The sequence below is a fragment of the Arachis ipaensis genome, chromosome B2 (genome assembly GCF_059453495.1).
Source record: "Arachis ipaensis isolate K30076 ecotype BB chromosome B2, ASM5945349v1, whole genome shotgun sequence".
Lineage (NCBI taxonomy): Eukaryota > Viridiplantae > Streptophyta > Magnoliopsida > Fabales > Fabaceae > Arachis > Arachis ipaensis.
The window spans coordinates 123,622,223-123,641,836 of record NC_142437.1 but is presented as its reverse complement, the minus strand read 5'-3'; the positions used below and the strand labels follow the sequence as shown (position 1 = coordinate 123,641,836).

Genomic DNA, 19,614 nt, shown 5'->3' with positions numbered 1-19,614 from the left:
GAACAAGGTGTGACTAATTTGATGGTTATGTATGTGTCTATATATATAAGCATGTCCCCTCTTAAAAGCTTTATAACCCACATCACAAGCCTCTTAACCAATTACATTTTTTATTTTCTAAAAAAAAATAATAATATAAAAAAAAGAACCATTTGGCTTTGGGCTTATTTATTTGTTTGCTCCGAAATTATGGAAACGGATTCGTTTTTAAGTTTTATATTCCGTTTGACCGAAGGTGCAAAAGCGAAATAGACGCAACTATTTTCAATAATTATCTAACAATAACGATAAGGGTAATTTGATTTGAAAATTTTTTTATTAAAGATTTTGATTTTACTAAAAAATTTGGATATAGAAATAGGAGGAGTGTTATACGTTAACATGATAATTTTTGGTATTTTTTAAAATTATGAGAGGTACACAAATTGGATTCAATTTGTGTTTAAAAAATTTTAAAAAGTTGGGATACACAAATCGGACCCATCGATTTATGTTTAAAAAATAAAAAAATTTGGAGTACATAAATTGGACGGTCCGATTTGTGTACTCCAAATTTTTTAAATTTTTTTAACACAAATCGAACGATTCGAGTACAGACTTCTTAAAAATCGAACGGTTCGATTTATACTCCGTAAATTAAATTATCTCACATTTTAAAAAAATACTGCAGTAAATCACAATTTAAAAAAACACAATTATTAACTCAATATTAAAAAAAAAATGTGGATGCAAAAACAAAACAGACGCAACGATTCAATAATTATCTAACAATAATAATAAGGGTAATTTGATTTGAAATTTTTTTATATTGAAGATTTAGATTTTACAATCTTAAATTTAAATTTTTGAAATTATTCTATATAGGTTATTGTTTCGTATATTTTTTATTATCCGACGGATAACTAATTTAATAATTAATTTTTTGTATACATAAAAATTAAAATTAAAAAAGATATCTAAAAGAGTTTTGCTCTTTATATTTATAATCTTTAAATGTTAAAAATCTTAAAAATTTACTATCTAATTTTATCTTAATTCGTAAGATATGATCCTGATTTGGGTGTATATATTTTTTAATAGACTTTTTATGAGCTAATATCAGCCATACAAAACATAATTAATATGTAATTCTTTTATAAAAATCAAATTTACAGATCCTCTATTAATAGCTAAAACTCTGATGTTAATTTTAAATTCAAATATAATTGTTGATTATACATAAAAATGTTAAAATGAATTATTTTAGAAGCCTATATTAAATATAAGATTTTATTTATTTATATCTTTTTATTTTAGTTTAAAAGGTTATATCGATTATTCTTTTGACCTAAAATATTTACTAAAAATTAAAATAGCTCCTGCGCTTCTTAGAACATGAAAAAAAAAAAAAGAAAGGGGGATCAAAGTATGCTTAAAGTTAAAAGAGACTTGTTTGCGGCACAAAATGAAAAATTAAATTATTGATTAAAAAACAACTTAACAAGACCGTGTATGAAGTATGAACATAGAGATTTTACTCGAATCGGAGTTTTTAATTTAATTTTTTCTTATCAGAATCAAGATACTCGAATAAGGATCTGAGAGCTATTTAAACGGAACTTTTCTCTATCAAATAAAATTATATATTAAAAAACAATAATTATTTACCAAAAGTATAATTAACAAGTTAATCCACATGTCTCCTAAATGCACCTCTTATATCGGGATGTAATATTTTATTTTAGGGTATTTACTCATTTTGATCCTCAAAAAATTTTGAATTAGACATTTTAGTCCTCAATTAAAATTGATTATTCGATTAGTTCCTAACAATTAATTCCGTCAGTCACTTAGATTTTTTGTTTCGTCAACTCTAACAGAAGACAAAATGGTCTCTGAGGGGACAAAATAATTCCTAACAACTATAACAGGGACAAAATAATCACTGACCCCTTTGTTCGAAAACAACACTGTTCTTCCCCAATTTTCATCGTATCTCGGATAACCCTAACATTCATACTCTCTTTCTTCACCTTCCTAATCTTCTTTTCCATCTTTTCCTTCATCCTCTTCAACTCCAAGATCAAGCCATGGTATAACTGTCACGCGTGTCACATCTACCTTAACATGTCATGGACCACATAATTCTGTGTGACTGGTACACCCACCTCCTCCGCGCTTCACCCACCAGAAGCATCCACTTCCACGTCCTCGATAACAGCATCACCTCCAATCCCGACAACATCAACCACATCCTCAACACCAAGTTCCACAACTATCCCAAGAGCATGTCTTTCTCCACTCTTCAACAAGCAATATAGATTATTGGACATTAGGACATCGTGAGAAGATTATCCTTCGACATCATATGCAAATTCTCATTTGAAATGGACCCTGAGTGCTTCCTTTCTTCTTTCCCAGAGTCCAAATTGGCAGACAGCTCCGACCTCGCATCCAAGTTATCAGTACAACGAGTAATGTCGCCGTTGCCACTCATATGAAAACTGAAGCGATTACTGAACATTGGTTCAGAGAAGAAGCTGAAGGAAACGATTGGAGTGGTGGACAATGTGGTCATGGAGATGATATGGCAGAGGAGCGAGGAAAGAGATGGCGACGGCGACGGGTTTTAACAAATCAAACTCGCTGTCTAGATTAATTGGATCCATCGAAGACGATAAGTACTTGAGAGACATAGTCATTAATTTCCTGAGTATGAATTGGTTGAGAACAAGTTGAGGATTGTTCTTTTTGTGAACATTAAAGTTGCAGAGTGTGTATTGTGTAGTTTGAAGTTACAGTGTTAGACTACTGTTAGTGTTATGCGAGATATGATGAAAATTGGAAGAGAACACTAACAGTATCGTTTTCAAACAGAGGAAGTTAGGGATCATTTTGTTCCATGTTAATGTTGTCAGGAATTATTTTATCCTCTGTTAGAGTTAACGGAGCAAAGGACCTAAGTGACTGACGGAATTAATTGTTAAGAACTAATCGAATAATTAATTTTAGTTGAAAACTAAAGTGTCTGATCCAAAATTCTTTGAGAACTAAAATGAATAAATACTCTTTATTTTATTTTTATCCGTGAAGTAATTTGGTCTATTTTTAGTTTGCAAGAATCTCGCTTCTCGTAAAATTAATTTTATGTAAAGTTTTTAATAAAAAATTATTAAATAATTTAATATATTTAATTAAAATGTTATCTAACAATTTTTTTATTTTTAATTTTATATGAACATAACTACTATATATGAGGGTTTATCTTATTTTATTATTTCTATTCAAAAGTTATTTGAGTATAAGAAATGAATTTATAAAAAAATATACGATATACTTTGTATATATTCTCCTCATTTATTTTCAGAATATTTTAATAAAAATATTACATTTTATTAAATAATAAATAAAATATTTTCTTTTTTATAACACATATATAATATAATATGAATATATACCACATATATTCACCAATAAAAAAATATATAACATTCACATTTAACATAATTATTTTCTTCATTTATTTATGTACATAATTAAATGTGATATTTATATATAAAAATCTAAATTCTTTTACATCTGAATACTTGATAAATTATTATTTTGTTTATAATAATCATGAAAACGCTCATAGCCATTAGCCAGATATGTGCATAGCTTGCACGAAGATCACGTGTAAATTCATGATGCCTCATATAAAATGAAATGCAAGTTTTGGATTTTGGGAAAGCTTAAACTAACCTTGTAACCGAACTATGAGGGAAAATATTCATATACAAATAGCATGATTAAATTATAAATTTGTCGGAACTTAATAGGACATCAGATTTAATCGGAATGTGATTTGACTACAAATAACACATTATATTAAAGATAATTGAATATTGACTTATGTGAAAAATATAATTAAATATATATCAAATCAGGAATTATTCTTAATTATTTGCAAGTGGTATATAATTTTTTAGTTAATTATTTTATTAATTTTATAATTTCATTATATTTATAAATAAATTTTTATAAATTTTTTTAGTTAAATTTTTACACTATTTTTAATTTTGTAATTAAATTTTTTATTTAAATATTTTTTATAAATTAAAAATATTCGTAAATTAATAATCTAATTAAATTTGTTACTATATATTTAAAAAAATTAGTAATTGTAATATTTTTATATAAAAATAATTTAATTATAAAATTAAAAATATTATAAAATTTAAGTATAAATAAAATAATATAAAAATTTAATTATAAATTTAATAAAATTATTGAAACCAACAATAATTCTTTGCAGAACAATATTAGCAAAGTAGGCCCGTCAAATTAAAAATAGAAAACCAGAAGCTTCTAAACACATTCTCAGTTCTCACATTGGAGAGTATCAATGCCAATAATGAAATTTCAGGTTTAATTTTTTTAAGAACTTTCAGGATTATATCAACCATTATTAATTTAAATTTAATTTTAATGTATTAATAGTATAAAGTATTTTACACAATCATATAATTATATTAATTTTTTAAAATTATTATTTATATGATTAATATAAAAAATAATTATTTTTACTGATATAATATATCATTATATAATTAAATATACATATAAAATTATTTTATACTAATAATACATTAAAATTAAATTCTATTTATTTACTCCAACCAAAGAAAAATCTTAACTTAAATTTGGTCTTTACAATAGAGGTGCTTCGATGCAAAGTATAAATAATATCGTGGCTAATATTTTTTTTATAAATTTATAGAAATACAAGGTTGAAACAAAAAAAAAATCCTCTTTCTAACTCCCACCCACATTCTTAATTCTTTTAATTTAGAAAAAATTAATTGAGACTACAAATAACTGAAATAAGAATTGATTGATAAAGATTTTAACAAAATAGTATTGAATGAAAAATAAAAATAAAAATTTTAATTTACTATCACTATTAGTATATTTAATACATAAAATTTCTAGAAAAAATATATTTATAGTAAAATTTTAATTTTAAAATATTTAATAATAAAACATTTGAAAATACAAGTAAACTAATATTAATTAAGTAGAGTATAATTTCCACATCAACCATTAGCTTGGTTACAATATAGTTATGTTTATCTTTTTAATAATAAATATTATTTTAATATCAGTTATTTTTAGGCTCAATTTTATGGTAATGGAGGCCATGTGTGTGCTATGCGTGGATATGGAGTTAGGGGGTACTGGACAGATATGTGGGACAGTTTTATTGTCAGGGTGGTGTGGAGGAACTCGGACCGTGCGAGTTCTTTGGATTTAAATTATGGAAAACAAAACGCACGGTCCGATTAGTTGTGTGGGGGAAAAAATTTTGGTTAAAGAAATCGTACCCTACGATTTCTTTAGTAGGGCGTTTCGCACGGTCCGATTTGCACATTGAATTCGGACCCAACGTGTTGTGGAAGGGTAGGTGAAACTCGGACCATCCGAGTTTTGGTTTTTTTTTTTATTATTTTTGTTCGGTTTACCCTAGTCGCAGGGTACGAGTTCCATATGGGTGGTGGTATAAAAGAGTGAAGGGTAGTGGTGGGGTTTAGTTCCGTCTTCTCCCTTGTTGAGGGACTGCTTCCTCTCTTCTTCTGTCTCTGTTTGGGTTCTTCATTTTTTATTTTAAACGGCCAGTATCTAAGGTAAAGCTTATGCTTATTTTTTGTTGAGTGAAAAAAATGAGTGATAGAGTATTGTTAAAAATATATTATTTTGGTCATATTTTATTACAAACGAGTGAAGGAGTGAAATTTATCTGTGAAAATCCATTAGATCTTGTTATTCCTTTTATTATCTCATTTGAAGAACTCAAAGGTGTAATCTGTGAAAATGTTAATTCGGAGCGGGCAAGAAAGATATCCTGTATCCTATACAGATATCCCGTACCGATGTTTGGTGGATTCATCCAGTATCAAACGAAATATGTGACGGACGAAGCGAGCATGCAGGAGATGTTTTCAATGTATATTGAAAATCGGTCTCAGATCTCGTTCATCGAGTTGTATGTTGAGTTTGAACAATCTGAGGCTGACCGAAATATTCTACGAGAAGATTATAATAGTGACAGTGAAGAAGAGTTCGAAAGCAACTACGAGTTTGTTGGTCCAGATGGAGATGAAGATCATGGTGACGGAACCATGGCCCCGGATGTGACAGAAGTGGCAAATGCACTCGCAAACGAAGTACCGTTTGAGGAGCCATCATTCATGCGGGTGTTGGACTTGGAAGCCATGCATGTTCCGGAATATCCGGAATATATGACTCAAGGTAAAGTAATCTTGGTGTTAGGATTCTTTTAGGTAGACATTTGTTAGGTTCTATGAATAATTTAATTTCTATTTACCATTAATTAATGATGCGTTGAATGTAGTAGTTGTCATGATAGAACCGGGTTATTACAACCTTTACCACCGATAGAAAATTTATTTTTTAACTGTTATGTGCTACTAGTGTTTATTAGAAAATAATTTTTAAATGCCATATGTTATGGTTATTACAAAATGCTTGACTTTGTGGACATTATCTATTTGCATAGGTCCGAGCCGTTCTACGGGTCACACTTTGTGAACCGGACCGGTCTGGTTCGCTTGGTTTGTCGATTGAACCGGCCGGTCCGCTCTAGTTTTTACATTAGCTACTTACGTTCTTATTTCGTTTACAGTGACATAATAACATGCCGCAAATTATGTAGTTATAGCATACTGGGTGCAGTAAAAGTTGTTTTCCATTTAGAGTCGGGTTTGAAATACATGTGTGTTAATGAATTTTTTTTCCATTGGTGTCTGTCGCAGCAGAAGTTCCTATTGTCGCAGATGGTGAATTTGCCATTGGTATGGAGTTCAGTTCCAGAGAAGCTGTTATTAAGGCGGTAAAGGAGTATACGATTCGACGAAGCGTAGACTACCGGGTGTATGAGTCTGAGCCATTGACCTTTTATGCTAAGTGCACACAGTATGGGTCAGGGTGCGATTGGATTATCAGGGTTAGCTTGATCAGCAGGAAGTACTGTTGGGTTATAAGGAGGTATAATGGTAGCCACACCTGTACCAGAGCAACCATTTCACAGGATCATTCGAAACTGGATTCTATCACAATTGCAGAAGCAATTAAGCCACTGGTTGAGGCTGACCCCTCCTTAAAGGTGAAATCCGTTATAGCAGAAGTGCAATCGAAGTTCAACTACACCGTGAGCTACCGGAAAGCATGGTTAGCTAAGCAGAGGGCAGTAGAAAAAATATTTGGTGGTTGGGAAGCCTTTTATGAGGCGTTGCCTATATGGTTTGAGGCCATGTGTCACAAGGAGCCATCGGCTGTTGTCCATTTTGAGACTATGCCTGCATATCAAGGCGATGACTTGGTGGGTGATATTCGGGTACTGCATCGTGTATTTTGGAGTTATTACCCTTGTATTAGGGCATTCAGACATTGTAAGCCAGTTGTCCAGGTTGATGGGACTCACTTGTACGGAAAGTATAAGGGATGTCTACTGGTGGCAGTATCACAGGATGGCAACAACAATATCGTCCCAATTGCGTTTGCTATTGTGGAGGGAGAGACTTCTGATGCATGGCATTTTTTCCTTAGTAACCTGCGTCAACATGTTGTAACTCGTGATGGAGTCGGTCTAATATCCGACAGGCACGAGTCCATCAATGCAGCTGTGGAACGCAGTAACGGAGCTTGGTCACCGCCTAGAGCTTTTCATATGTTTTGCATCAGGCATATAGAGTCCAATTTTCTAAGAAAGTTCAAGGCCCCGTATCTGCAGAAATTGGTCGTCAACATTGGTAACAATTTAGTAAATTTAAGCCACTTATTACTACATTCTTCCTTAAATGATTCAATTGAAAACGATTACTTTTCTTTCTATTTGTTGTGATCTACCAGGATACTCGAGGACGATTAAGGAGTACGAAGTGCGTTACCAGCGATTACGGGAACGTGGCGAGGCGTACACAGACTGGTTAAACCGTATTCCTCGCGAACAGTACGCGTTGGCCTTTGATGGTGGGTACCGATGGGGCCACATGACCACGAATCTGGTGGAGTGCATTAATTCAGTTTTGAAGGGTGCACGCAATCTTCCCATTACTGCTCTTGTGAAGGCAACATTCTACAGACTAAACGAGTTGTTCACCCGAAAAAGAGCGGAGGCTGAAGCCCGGATCAATGCTGGCCATGTGTTTTCTGATGTCGTGACCTCGAAGTTGCATGCAAACCAACTTGCATCAGGAAACATCCAGGTTAGTTGCTTTGACCGCCAGAATGAGGTCTTTGAGGTTCGTGAGATGCCTAGCGGGCTGGAGTTTGCAGTCGATCTCCATGGCCTTCGATGTGACTGTGGTGAGTTCCAGGTGGACCGGATCCCCTGCAAACATGTGTTTGCATGTTGTGCCAACCAGCGACTGGATTGGCAACTATATGTGCATGATGTGTATAAGATGGACCAGGTGCGGCGGGTGTACCGAGCTAGGTTCAGGCCACTCGGTAATCCTACCACATGGCCTGCTTATCACGGACCAAGGTTCATACCAAATCCGTACCTGAGACGGGTCACGAAAGGTCGCCCCAGGATGACGCGCTTTCTTAATGAGATGGACACGCGGATGTTACGTCGTCCCAGGCGATGTACGCTATGTGGGGCTGAGGGACACAGTCGTACCAGATGCCGTTCGTCAGCTGGTTCAAATACCAACAGAAATGCCCCCTAGGTTCATAGTTTTAAGATGATCTTGTATAACATAACCTGATTTAGCAATCTGATATAACATGACCTGCTATATGTAACCTTTTAAATTATGACAATCTAGTATTTTCCCATATCTGTCTCATTATATAGTATGATGGTTCATACATCAATACATCAATATCTGCTTGAACATATTAGTAAATCATGAAACATGATTACATACTCCAGATGGTTAACACATCAAAGAATTCATTACAACTTGGTGATAATAAACATACAACATAAGGAGTCCATAGTCCAAGTCATTAATACATGTTATCCAACACATACGACTTACTAAATACGAAATCCAACAAATACAAATTACTCAATACAAAGTCCAACACATACGAATTACACTAAACAAAACACCACAACTACTTTCTCATCGCCCACTTTACATCCTTCACAAAGCTCTTGCATTTCTTGGCCGCCTTTCTGAAGACAGAAGGAGTGAACCGATTAGCACTCCGACGTGACGGATCAATCCTCAGATTGTAACCTTTTACGTTGTCTTCCGGAGTGTCTGCCTGACCTGTATACAATTTTGAATAAACAAGTATATGCAGCACATTACATATTCGTTACCAACTAAAGATACCACAGCCAAAAGGGATAACCAACTCAAAGATGCCATGTATGATAACATAAAACAAAATCTACTTATCTTATATGTAAAGCAAAATAGTAAATATAATACCATCGTTGCGAGATTCTTCATCCTCATCAAACTCTTCGATATCATCATCATCGCCGTCGCCCTCGTCATCAGGGTCGTCTACTAGATAAGCATCGGTTTCTTGACCAAGCGTGTTTGTGTCTTCCTCAATAGGACCCATGTTAACACGGTTCGGATTTTGACTATTGAGAACACCTCGTCCACCCTCACTCCTACTGGAGTCATCAACAGATACAAACCCCCCGGATGCAACGGATGAGGTGTGGCCTGGAAACCTCGCATCCAACGAATACCTGCCTGGCATGAACTCCGGCTGATGGCCATACTGTGATTGTGCAGCATCCGCAGCCATGAAACCAAGCAACTGGCTAAAAGAACCTCCTTGGCCTGTTTCAAACTGTGACGTACCCCAATATTGTTGGTGCATTGGAAATGATGGGGTGAATTGTGTGTGAGGTACAAACTGGTTTGAGGACTGAGGTTGTTCTTGTGGAGGCGGGTTTGGAGGTGATATGTGTGGCTCCTGTTCGTCATTGTCCTCATCCATATCCTGACTACCCTCGTCGGTATCCTGATTACCCTCATCCATATCCTCATTACCCGCTTCCTCATCACCCACAATATTTGACAATGCTAAACGGTTCCCGAATTTTGATCGGTACCAGTTCATGTAAGTATCCAATGGATGTTGTGACGGGATGGGAAGCTCAGAAAGAACGTAGTGATACCTGTTTGTCCAATGCATAACCCAAACTGAATGACTCGGTGCAGTGGCCCAGTTCAGATTCTTAGGACCAGTGAGAACCTCCCCATGCGCCTTATCCAGATTCTGCTCCTGATTAGGTAAACCCTGAACCAAACCAAACTGTCGCCTTACCCTATCGGTGGCATGCCACTCGATACATTTAAAGGACACCAACGGAACTGTAGCGCTCCATACAACCGATTGCATGTAGATTTCAGGAGGAACTATGTTAGGATCCACACGGTCCACAGCATAAGCAACCCAGACAAACTGGAAAAATAAAGGAAACTCATTATTAAAACCCACAATTCTATTAACCATAACAATGCATCATAAAATATTTGTTGAAGAACCCTAAACCCGAAAATAATACTTGTTTAACTAAAACGCACCTGGCCTTCCTGAAGTTCATCAAAGGCTTTCCTAAAGTCAGCTAGCTTCAGATATCTATATCGTCGGTCCCCACGCTCCCAGTTACGCCACCTAATATGAATCATTCAATTAGCTCAACTGATTATTAAATATCAAGAAAAGGGTACATTGTAACATAATATTACCTATTTGCTAGTGGAAAGCTGCGGGGTTCTCTAGGAAGCGGTGATAGATATGGCAGTCGAATCCAAGCCCAAACAAGCAGAAGTGTTAGTGGACCATCTATTTCCTTACAGTTATAGCGAGATGCCCTGCACAACGCCCTGTAAAGGTGTGCTAGGCATGCAGAACCCCAGCTAAACTGTCCAATACTTACAAAATCACGGAGCAATGGTAGATACTTCCAGTGCACGCCTGCCCCAGACTTATCCCCAAACAAGATCGTCCCAATCAAAAGCATAATGTGGCACCTCACATACCTTTGTATACTGATTTCATCGTTCAATTCTAAATTCTCTTTTAGATTCCGGAGCCAGGTAAGTTTTATGCAGCTAGATCTACATTGCTCCTTGCGCGGTGCAACGCCAAATTGAAGCAAACACTCCGCCTCCAAGGCTTCAAAGCTACTCATGGTCATCCCTGTAACTGGAAGTCCATCTGTGGGAAGACCAAAAATTAGAGCCACATCTTCAAGAGTCACAGAACATTCACCAATGGGAAGGTGAAATGTGTGCGTGTCTGGATGCCAACGTTCGATTAGAGCATTTACCAATGCTTTCTGACACTGCACTATCCCAATCTGAGATACGTGGTAAAAACCGGTAACTCGTAAATGCTCCTCGACCCTATCGTTGTACCGATCCGGAGGCATTGGGTGATTACATGTCAACATTCTTGATTTCTACAAAAAAAAAAAAAAAAACCCACAAATTACTAGTCAAATAAGCAAACAATTACTACTTTACTATCACCAATCATTTTACTGAAGCCTTCTATAACTAATTATGCTAACTTCTAAAATCATTTAATTCATAGTTAAACATATTCATAAATGCAAAATAAAAAACGTTACTAATACATATATTCCTAATCAAAGTTCTCAACCATATTATGACATCTATAATAATATCTAATATTGTTGCAACATTTTTTCCAAATATTTTTCTCTCAACAATAAAAATCATTCATAACCAGTATATGCCATGCCTGCATATTCTAACAACAGTAACAATAAGTAACAACCTACTGATAATTACTACAATTACAAAAATTTAAATATTCTCATAACAAAAAAGCTAACATGCCTTCATTAAAATAATCGTACTAATCATTCAACAATAACACTATCTCACAATAACAATACTATTATCCACAACTTACAGGCAGAAAAAGTAACTTGCAACAATAATAACAAACCATTTCTTATAATAATATTTATAATTAAAAATCTGAAAATAAATTTTTCAAAAATCTATCGGATATTAAAAAACTTGGAATTACATTCTATTTAATTTTTTTTTTTAATTGCAGTTCCTTTTCACACAACAGCTTGAATAATTAAACTTATAATATAAACTTACTTCCTTATAACAATAATTATAATTAAAAATTTTACAAAAATTTTCTGAAGAATCTAACAAATATTGAAAAATTAGTAATAATTATTCTATTTATTATTTTTCTAACTGCATTTTTTTTACAACAGCCATACCAATTAATTTTTTAATATTAATTTCTTTATAATAATATTCAAAATTACAAATCTGTAAAAATAATTTTGAAAAATTTAACAAATATTCAAAAATCAGTAACAATCATTCTAGTTATTTTCTCTAATTGCATTTCTCACAACAGCTATAATAATTATATTTTTAACATTAATAAATATAAATATATTCAATTTATAAAATTTAAAAAAAATTAAAAAAAACTTACATAATCAGGATCATTGAGATAATGAATAATGTGAAGCTCAACTCTATCAACATCTTTAGCTTTATTTTTTTTGGGCATGATTGAAGCTCCTTCACCATGCAAAAGAGCCACAGAGAAGATGAAGAAGGTGGCTGAAGTTGAGAGTGAAATGTTAGAGAGAAGGAGTGCTATTCGGATGGTGAGAGAGGGCTGGGGGGTTTTGTTGGGATTCCAGGGCACCGTTCGGGGGACAACATGCGCTCGACGCGTGTCATCTTAGGGACGAACTCGGACCGTGCGATCGGTGAGGTCGAAATCGGACGGTCCGTGTGCTCAGCTGCTCTCGGAAGGTCCGAGTTGCATTCTCGTGTGAAGGAAATAACGCCTCTCGGACCCTGCGTGTTGAGGTTGCCAAAGGAATCAAGCTTTTCGGACCGTCCGTTTTTTGGTTGGGACTCGGAGGGTCCGAGTTGTGACTACCTGATCCCACAATTTTGTTAAGCACTTCCCATACCCATAACCGAGTTTTACACCATCCATGCACCAATATGTAAATTAAAAAGTGTTATTTTTAACCATATTTGTTTTTTTATTTTATTAATGAAAAATGATTTAAATGTATAATTAATTAATAATTAATTAATTATGAAGAATATGTAGTTAGTGAATAATATTTGTGATAATGTTAATATATAAATAATAGGTAGGGTATAGGGGATTATGAAAAGAAAGGAAAGAAGGGTTGAGGCATGAGAAAGAGAATGCATGGGGAATGGCGAATACTCTGTGTAAAGAAAGCATTTGATGGATGGTGATGGATGTATGTGTAATCATTACACTTTTTGCTTGATTTATGCTACTCTTCTCCTTCTCCTTCCTTCTCTTCATTTCATTGATTGATGCCATTTCTTCTTGGAAAATGCAAATTAAAACACATATATCATCTACTTCTTCTACTCCTACTGTATCCTACATTCACTTCCATTTTCATTTTAGACTTTTAGTTAGGGTGTTCGTAGTGCGGTTTAGATCGATTTTGAGTCAAAAATTCATTCGATTCGAACACTAATTTTATTTGCAGTGCAATTTGGATTGGATGATTTCAAAAAAAATCCGATCCGATCCAATCCAATTTCAAGCGGTTTGGATTGGATTTGATTTGCGGTTTTGTAAATTAAAAAAAATTAAACACATATAAGAAGTCTCAATATCAAATTTTAAATAATCAATAATGACATAACAAATTTTAACAATATCTTAAAAAGCTAACGATAACATAATAATAAAAATAAAATCATATGTTAGTTAAAAATAAATAAATAACATTTTGAACATAAAATATTTATTAAATAATAATAATACATGAATAATAGAAAAATATATAACAAATTGAACAGGTTATAAGTATAATTGTAAATATAATAATAAAATAATAATATTATAGCACATTGTGCGGTTTGGATTGGATTGGATCGGTTATAAAAAGTAGATCCGAAATTTGACCCAATCCAGCGATTTGTAAAAAATACAATCCAATCAAATCCGAAATTGGTTTGGATTTGAACCCCTACTTTTAGTATTCTAAGATAAGATTATCTTCATAATAAAATAATTCTAAAAATTAAAGATAAAATAGTGATAAATTAATTTTTAAATTTTTTTTAATAAAAGAGTTTAACACAATAAAATAGAATAATAAAAAAATAAAAAACATTATTAAATAACAAATACAAGTATACAACAAATTATTTATGATCATTTTTGAAATTATTATCAGTTAACTGTTAGAATTAACTCTTTTCCACTCTTTGTAAGTCAAAAACGACTTGTTAATAATTTCTGCCACTTCTTCTTGCTCTTGATCAAGATTTTGATATTCCTTTTATCTATATATATAAAATAATTACAAAGAAACTAATTAACTACATTTTTCGCTAATAGATGAATTCACTAAAATAGATAGATGAAATAATGTATAATGACATGAATAATTCTGTTTTTTGCAACTAGCAAAAATTTAGAGAACAGCTATGTATTGTCAAAAAAATGTATATTGTTTTTTACAATTAAAAAAAATAAAAAATTACTTTTTTGCAATACGAAATATGCAATAGAAGATAAAAAGTTGTTGTTTTTTGCAATATGCGAAAAAATTAGACTATATAAGTCTAGAGATCCAGCAATTTTATTAAATTCTGATCAGCATGTAATCAGCAAAAAAAAGTGAGTCATTGGATGAAATCTCACATCCATCTCACACCATTAAAACTATCATTGATGGCTACAAATCACAAAGTTACTGACCCCTAACATTTCTCTTTTTGAAATTAGCCTGTGTATTTTATTTTGAGAAAATTTACAATTTTTTAAAATTGTATTCAAATTTCTTTTACTAAAATGATACTGTATCTTTGTTTTTAACCAAGTGTTCACTTTGATGTTAGAATTAAAAATACTAAAGAATGATATAAAAGTATCCTTAATATAAATAGTTACTTTTTTTATTATCTTATGAATGAATTCTCTTTTCTTTTTTAATTGAAGGTATACAATATAATCTTTTATTTTTTAATATTTTTATATATTTTTTATTTATAAAATATAAATACAATAAAATATATCACTTCATCCTCTCAAATAAAAATAAATTGAGAGAATCCAATTCATATATCTTTCTTTATTTATTTATTAACGAGTATACTTATTATGATTTGAAGTTTATAATGTACCTTTTTATATTTTCTAAGTTTTTTTTTTAGGTATATAAAGTATAAACGAAAGAAAGCAAGAAAGCTAGCCCCAAAAATTAAAAAAGAAAAAAAAGAAAAAAAAAAAAAGGAAAGGCTATGACAAATATATGGTAAACAGAAGTAGATGTATGTATGTTGCCGACAAAGATATAGAGTAAGGTTGCAAAAAAGGGTACTACGTGTCGAAAGAAAAATAGAGTGCAAAAAAAAAAATTCCGAAAAGTTGATAAAGTAAACAAAATAAAGATTGAATTATTATTAAATTTACAAAAAAATTTTAAATATACCAAAAATACTGGTATTTCAGTTGTTTTAACCGTTGATTTTAATTAATATATATTATATATATTTTTTATAATTTTAATGTTTCTGACGTATACTTAAAACTCTTTATAAATTTACATTATTACAAGTAAATATTATTATTTTAATTTAAAATTAATTAAATTATTATTTTTTATTTTAAAAATGTTAAATATATCACAAACTCACAGTGTCACACAGTGAACAAGTTATGGTCGTGATGATGTGGGGCCCAGCCCACAGAGCCCAGCAAGGCCCAATAATGCACACGTGCGACAAGCCGCCGGAAATCTCACCCACTTAACCCACTTTGTCTTCCTTTTACTCTTTTTAGTCTTTCTACACTCCACAAATGTTTATGCAAACAACTATTTTTAACAATAATAAATTAATTCTCTTCTTAAAATCAAATTGGTGTAAGAATTTTTGAAATATTGGATGTTAGATTTTTCTTAAAATGTATCCAACATCGTTCTATAAAACTATCCAATAAATTGTTTTTTGGATAGTGTGAATTAGTGTAATTTTTTATAAATATCAAATTAGTTTATATATATTATAGTTAGAATTATTAATATTTAAATATTTTATATTAAAATAAGTAATTTATTCTTTTTTATTCAAAATTTTTATTTTCGATATTTTTAAAATATCTTTAAAATACTTATTAATAAGACTTAAAATAAATAAATAAAATATTAACTAAACAAATGATAAAAAATACAAAATACAAAATTCAAATTTTAATATATTTATTATATATTTTTCAAAAATTAAAAATTTTATTAATAATATTATAACATATACAGTGAAAATTTAAATTTTATATAATTTTCAAATATAATCTGTTAACAAAATCATAAATAAAAATGAGGAAAAAGTGATTGAGTGAGTGAAGCTATGGGGGTGAGATGCAGAAGGTCTATGTCTAAATGAAAATAATAATTACTACGAATTTTCAGATGTCGTTTCAGAGACAAAGAAGATGTATAAGAACAGTGAAGTGATGTATAAGATGTCGTTTCAGATGTAGTTTGGATTCGACTTTTGAACAAATTAGATAACCTCGAGATCTGTGCATGAAACTCACATACATCTATCATTCTTCAATTCTTCTTCGGATGTGTGAATGGATACCCTATAGGCCTATACCTATCAACTATCAACAAATTAAATTCTTAGGTTAATTACTTGTTTAATTCACGGGCTACATACAAATTAATAATCTTATCTTTTATTTATACATTATAATATGAATAATCATTTAAAAAAACGAATATAATTGTACGATTGGACAAAAATATGTTATATTATTAGTATATTAAAATTGAACCCTCTCACGCATACATACATATATATATATTACGTGTTCAAACAAAATTAGACACTAAATTTATTATTATTGTAAAATATATATTAAAAACTTAAAATTTTAAATGTATATTAAAATATGTATATGACCACTAGCTAATTTAATAATTAAATTTTAATATACAAATAATGTTTTTTTATATCAACTACATGAACTTGTCAAAACTCTAAATATATATGACTCTTAACTCTTATGTTGTTAACTAACTAAATAATAATAATAGATGTGTTTTAAAGTATTAACTATATTAATAAGTAATAGGAAAAATATAGGTAGACAATAAAAAAATTAAACAATGTGAATAATAGATATATCGAATGTTTAATTTACTAGATGTGCGGATGGTTATCCTAATATTAAGATTTTGGTAAATAATTTGGGGTGTAGTGTGTTTTTACTTTATTAGGTCAATTTTAAAATTTATTGTTTACATTATTCACAAAAAGTCAAAAGCCATTATCTACCTGTTAGAAACAAGAGACTAAACTAAAAAAAGGATTTCTATATTATTGAGTGTGTTCAAGTTGTCAATTAAAGTTGTCTGGAATGATACAATATAGAAAGGTATTTATAGGAGTTAAGAGAATCGTAATAATAAAGACATAATATTCTATAATAAATATTCAGATATACTAAATAATTTTAATTGATCCTAATTGATCCTAATTATATTCTAATACTACCTATCAAAGTCCTAAGTAATATGTATTCTTATAAAAGTAAAGATGCAAATTTAAATTTTAAAAAATGCATTATTTATATAGTAAAATAAAGAATAAGGTTATAAGTTATAACCTTGGATCCTTGAATACTCTTTCTTTCTTTTTCTTTTTTCCCTCCCAAAAATTGCAAGACCTTGGAAAATGAAAATTAAAGGCTCGATGTTAACATTTCTAACTTAAATAATCATGATAACATTTTATGTTGCTTTTAATATATAGGAACTCTCTAGTTTGCATTTGTATTCTTATATATATAGTACTAATATATTGATTGATAGGAACTTTATGTCTAGTCACTTAATATTATCTAATTAATACTTTTCCAAACTAAAATCAAATTTTTTAATCGTAAAATAATATTTTTTGCATATGATTTTTATAACTAGCTAATAATCCAACTTCCACTAAAAGCTAAGTATATGTAGGTCAATAAAATATGCCATATAATAATAGCTTTTATATGGATAAAAACTATATTTTATAAAGGATTTGGAAAGGAAATTATAAACATAAATATAACTAAGATAGTGGAGTGCATATGCATTTTCTTAGTTCTTTCCTATAATTTGGGAGATCACATTCATGTATATGGTGGTCATGTGATTTAATTAATGTAGTTTCTGCTTGATTATGATTATGTTTATATGTTTGTTTCAAACTCTAAAATTATGGTTCTTTGAATGAACATTACTATATAAGATAGAATTTTGTACCTATGTAATGATATGTAACTTTCTAGCTAGAAATCTAAACATGCTATAATAGCAATCAAGTGTGACTTCTAACAATTTAGAGACTACAAAACTTTTTAATGGACACTCATTGGGTAAAAGTTTTGTTAACAGGATCAAAATGCCAATAATAACCTTGTTAAGATTAATTTGTTTTATTTTCTATTAAATAAAAAATATGAAGACCAACTTGGGTTGGTCGAGCGGTCAGCTCACTCGTCCGCTTAAGCAAGTGTCGGAGTTCGAACCCCGCCTTGTGCATGCAACAACTCACTGGCCAGCGGTAGACCCTTAAATGGAGCTCAAATCCGCGACAAATTAGTCTTTAACTTGTCGAGTTAAGAAATACCATTTGAGTTAAAAAAAATGAATTCCTTTTATATTTAAATTCATATAGGATTGTGTTAGGTTTGCGATAATTAACCTACATAAAATTTTATTACATTCTAATTCATGAACATAACAAAATGACACATTTGATTCATTAACCGACTACACCTAATAGAAAAAGATTTTGTTAAGCAAACAAGTATTATTGAATCCAACTCTATTAAAATTTAAAAAAGGAAGTAATTTTTTTGTTTTTCATTGTATCTCCTAATCCGACAGACTAAAGACTAATCTGCTATATATCGGAGCTCCATTTAAATGTTTGTTGCTGACCAATAAATTGTTATATGTACAAGATGAAATTCGAACCCAACACTTACTTAAGCGGACTAGTGAACTACCTTCGAACAAAAATTACCACCAAGATAACCCTAGTTTAAATTATTCAACCCTATGGTTACTACAATTAAGGTGGGGGAATTATCATTCTTGAACGTATTGTTTTCAAAAAATAAATAATGATAACATAATTGGACTATTACCTCAATCTTTACGAAAATAACTCCGCTAATCACTAATTTAATTATCATCAACCGTTGTCTGCCACAACTAAAAAGAAACATTGATGGCTGCCTATAGCATTAATTATAAATTGCAAATAAGACAATGAAATGAAGAATAAAATTGCGCTTCATCAACATGTTCTAATTAAGATAGATATAATCCAACAATGGATGTATACAATGAATCTCAATCTCAATCTAAGATAGTTTCTAATTTCCACGTTCAAAGTTTGAGTTTTCTAAGTCTCCAAACGAAGACCACATTCCGCGTATTGTCATGTGTTCATGCTATCGAGTTTTGACTATGAATGATACGCAGATATTCTAAGATATGTTAAGGATCCATCATCCATGTATGTTAATAAAAATAAATAATGGTGATTTAATTTGTACGTGATGATGTAA

General features: G+C 31.1%; 2 protein-coding genes across 2 annotated transcripts; one reads left to right on the top strand and one right to left on the bottom strand.

The window, feature by feature from the left end:
* The first annotated feature begins 5,678 nt into the window (after positions 1-5,678).
* Positions 5,679-8,711, top strand: LOC107628046 (uncharacterized). Its single transcript, XM_088505516.1, has 3 exons — positions 5,679-6,267; positions 6,795-7,787; positions 7,888-8,711. The coding sequence occupies exons 1-3, from the start codon at positions 5,679-5,681 to the stop codon at positions 8,709-8,711; spliced, it is 2,406 nt and encodes an 801-aa protein (XP_088361642.1).
* Positions 8,712-9,105: 394 nt separating this feature from the next.
* LOC148575490 (serine/threonine-protein phosphatase 7 long form homolog) lies at positions 9,106-12,525 on the bottom strand. Its single transcript, XM_088506394.1, has 5 exons — positions 12,460-12,525; positions 10,710-11,425; positions 10,545-10,635; positions 9,429-10,422; positions 9,106-9,263 (listed from the first exon to the last, which is right to left on the bottom strand). Exons 2-5 carry the CDS (start codon positions 11,414-11,416, stop codon positions 9,106-9,108), a joined length of 1,950 nt encoding a protein of 649 aa, XP_088362520.1. The 5' UTR covers positions 11,417-11,425; positions 12,460-12,525.
* Positions 12,526-19,614: the final 7,089 nt, after the last annotated feature.